Source organism: Panthera uncia, chromosome D2 (assembly GCF_023721935.1).
Source record: "Panthera uncia isolate 11264 chromosome D2, Puncia_PCG_1.0, whole genome shotgun sequence".
NCBI classification, from domain to species: Eukaryota; Metazoa; Chordata; class Mammalia; order Carnivora; family Felidae; genus Panthera; species Panthera uncia.
Genome location: NC_064818.1, coordinates 4,727,461 through 4,729,428, shown reverse-complemented (window position 1 = coordinate 4,729,428; position 1,968 = coordinate 4,727,461). Strand labels below are relative to the sequence as shown.

Here is a 1,968-nt window from a genome sequence, read left to right as displayed (position 1 = left end):
CCTTTCATTAACTTGCATAACAGGTGTCCATTTTCTGGCACTGATAACATCAACCTACTATAAAAATAGTGGGGGCACTTTATTTTTTATTACTACTATGATGATAACAGTCTCCTGAATGTTTATATCATTGCATCCGCACCCCCCAAAGAGCAATAACCCGGAGGGTACCCCAATGCCAGCGCACCAAGCTTCCAACAGGTTTTTGTTTAATAAATGGTTTTCGAATGTGTAAGCAGCACAAGATTCTTCCACCCTGGAGGCTCTTCGTTATTTTTGAACCCTGATCCACACGACGGCCGACTCACGTTCGGGTTCACTTTTCCCCTTCCCGCAGCTCGTCTTATCTCCCTTGGCGGGGTACCCGTCTGGTCCCGGCTTGTCCGACCTGGGAGCAGACACGGGCCTTCCCGGGCTCCGCGACCCGGAGTACTAATGAGGAAGTCGGGCGCTGAGCCCCGAGGCTGTCTTATCTGCCCGGGTCAACCACCACCGAGAAGGGCGGGCGGCGAAGGACCACCGAGCCAGCCCCCCGGCTCTGACCGTTGGCGCTCTGGCCACTTTGATGTCGCGCGCCTGCCTAATCAAGTTCATCTCCTGGCCGCGGCTGCTCGCATCCAGAGAGAAGCATTCAACAGTCTGATTATCGGACACTTCCCTCCAACCCGATCTCATTTCCAAGCGCGTCTCTCGCCTCCCTCTCTAAACTTCCCATCAAAAGAGAATTAGTCCCTCTTCCTCCTTACCCGCGTTTGATGTGCAAATTTCCTGCTCTTTGCACATTTTTCTCGCTGTGGCGGCGGGAGGAGGGGAGGGGAGGGGAGGGCTGGGGTGGGGGGCTGGGGGGGAAGGAAGGGGTCGAAGCGAACCAACTTAAACCGAGGGACTCACTGGCAATGAGTAAAGCGGGGCTCTGGAAGGTTAATCAGCAGCCGGCGGCGGCTACCTGGCCCTGTCGCGGGGCCCTTTGGGTAGAGCCCCCGGGTCACCGGAGGGGCTGAGTTTAACACCGAGCGTGTTTAAGGCGCACGAAGTGGTCTGGGGGAGCACCACCGTTGCGCTCTCTGAAGCGCTTCCGATCCCGACAGCACCACCCCGGCTGCCAGGGGAGGGCGCGGGGGGCCCCGGGTCCTTCCCTCCGCCCGCGTCCGCTCCAGTCGTCTGCGCCCCGAAGCGAGCTGAGCCAGGGGACCGGCCGCGCCGGGGAGGGCGGGGTGGGGACTGCCGAGCCCCCCCCCCCCCCCCCGTGTACACACACACCCTCCGGCCCCTCCCAGCGCTTTGAAATCCCATCCCTGCTTTGTCGTCTCCCCCGAGGGGCCGGGATGCTCAAGCCCGCGGTATAAAGGCAGCCGCGGCGGCGGTGGCGGCGCAGACCTGCACCCGCAGTGGGGACTCGGGGACCGCGGGAGGCTCTCGGGGCGCTGACCGCAGCCGTGCGCCGCGGCTTCCAGGCCCCCACCCCCACCCCCACCCCCTGCACAGTGCCACCGGTTCCCGCAGTCCCTGCCCGCCCTCCCCGGAGCCCCTCCGCGATGCCGGCCCTGGGCGCAGCGGGAGCCACGCGGGTCTTGGTCGCCCTGGCAGCGGCGGCCCTTTGCGGTCACCTCCAGCTGGGAGTGAGCGCCACCTTGAACTCGGTCCTCGTCAACTCCAACGCCATCAAGAACCTGCCCCCGGCGCTGGGCGGCGCTGCCGGGCACCCGGGCTCGGCGGTCAGCGCGGCCCCGGGGATCCCGTACGAGGGCGGGAACAAGTACCAGACAGTTGACAACTACCAGGTGAGCGGGGGCTCGGGGAGCGGGCACGCTGCGACCCCGCAGGGGCTGGGGTGGGTGGGTGGGGTGAGGTGGGGTGGGGGGTCCCAGGTGGGGCGGTGCGCGGCTCGGGGCGCCCCGGGGGCGGCGCGCGCCGCGGCTTTGGAGAGGCGCGCGCGGAGGCACGGGTCCTCGGACGCGCAGGTGCCTC

General features: G+C 65.4%; 1 protein-coding gene across 1 annotated transcript in view; it reads left to right on the top strand.

Annotated features, from left to right (window-relative positions):
• The first annotated feature begins 1,315 nt into the window (after positions 1 to 1,315).
• DKK1 (dickkopf WNT signaling pathway inhibitor 1) overlaps positions 1,316 to 1,968 on the top strand; it is a 2,759-nt gene continuing 2,106 nt past the window's right edge. The window contains exon 1 of the mRNA XM_049646662.1: positions 1,316 to 1,781. Within this exon, the coding sequence (XP_049502619.1) occupies positions 1,536 to 1,781 (246 nt within the window). The 5' untranslated portion in view covers positions 1,316 to 1,535. The remainder of the gene's footprint in view (positions 1,782 to 1,968) is intronic.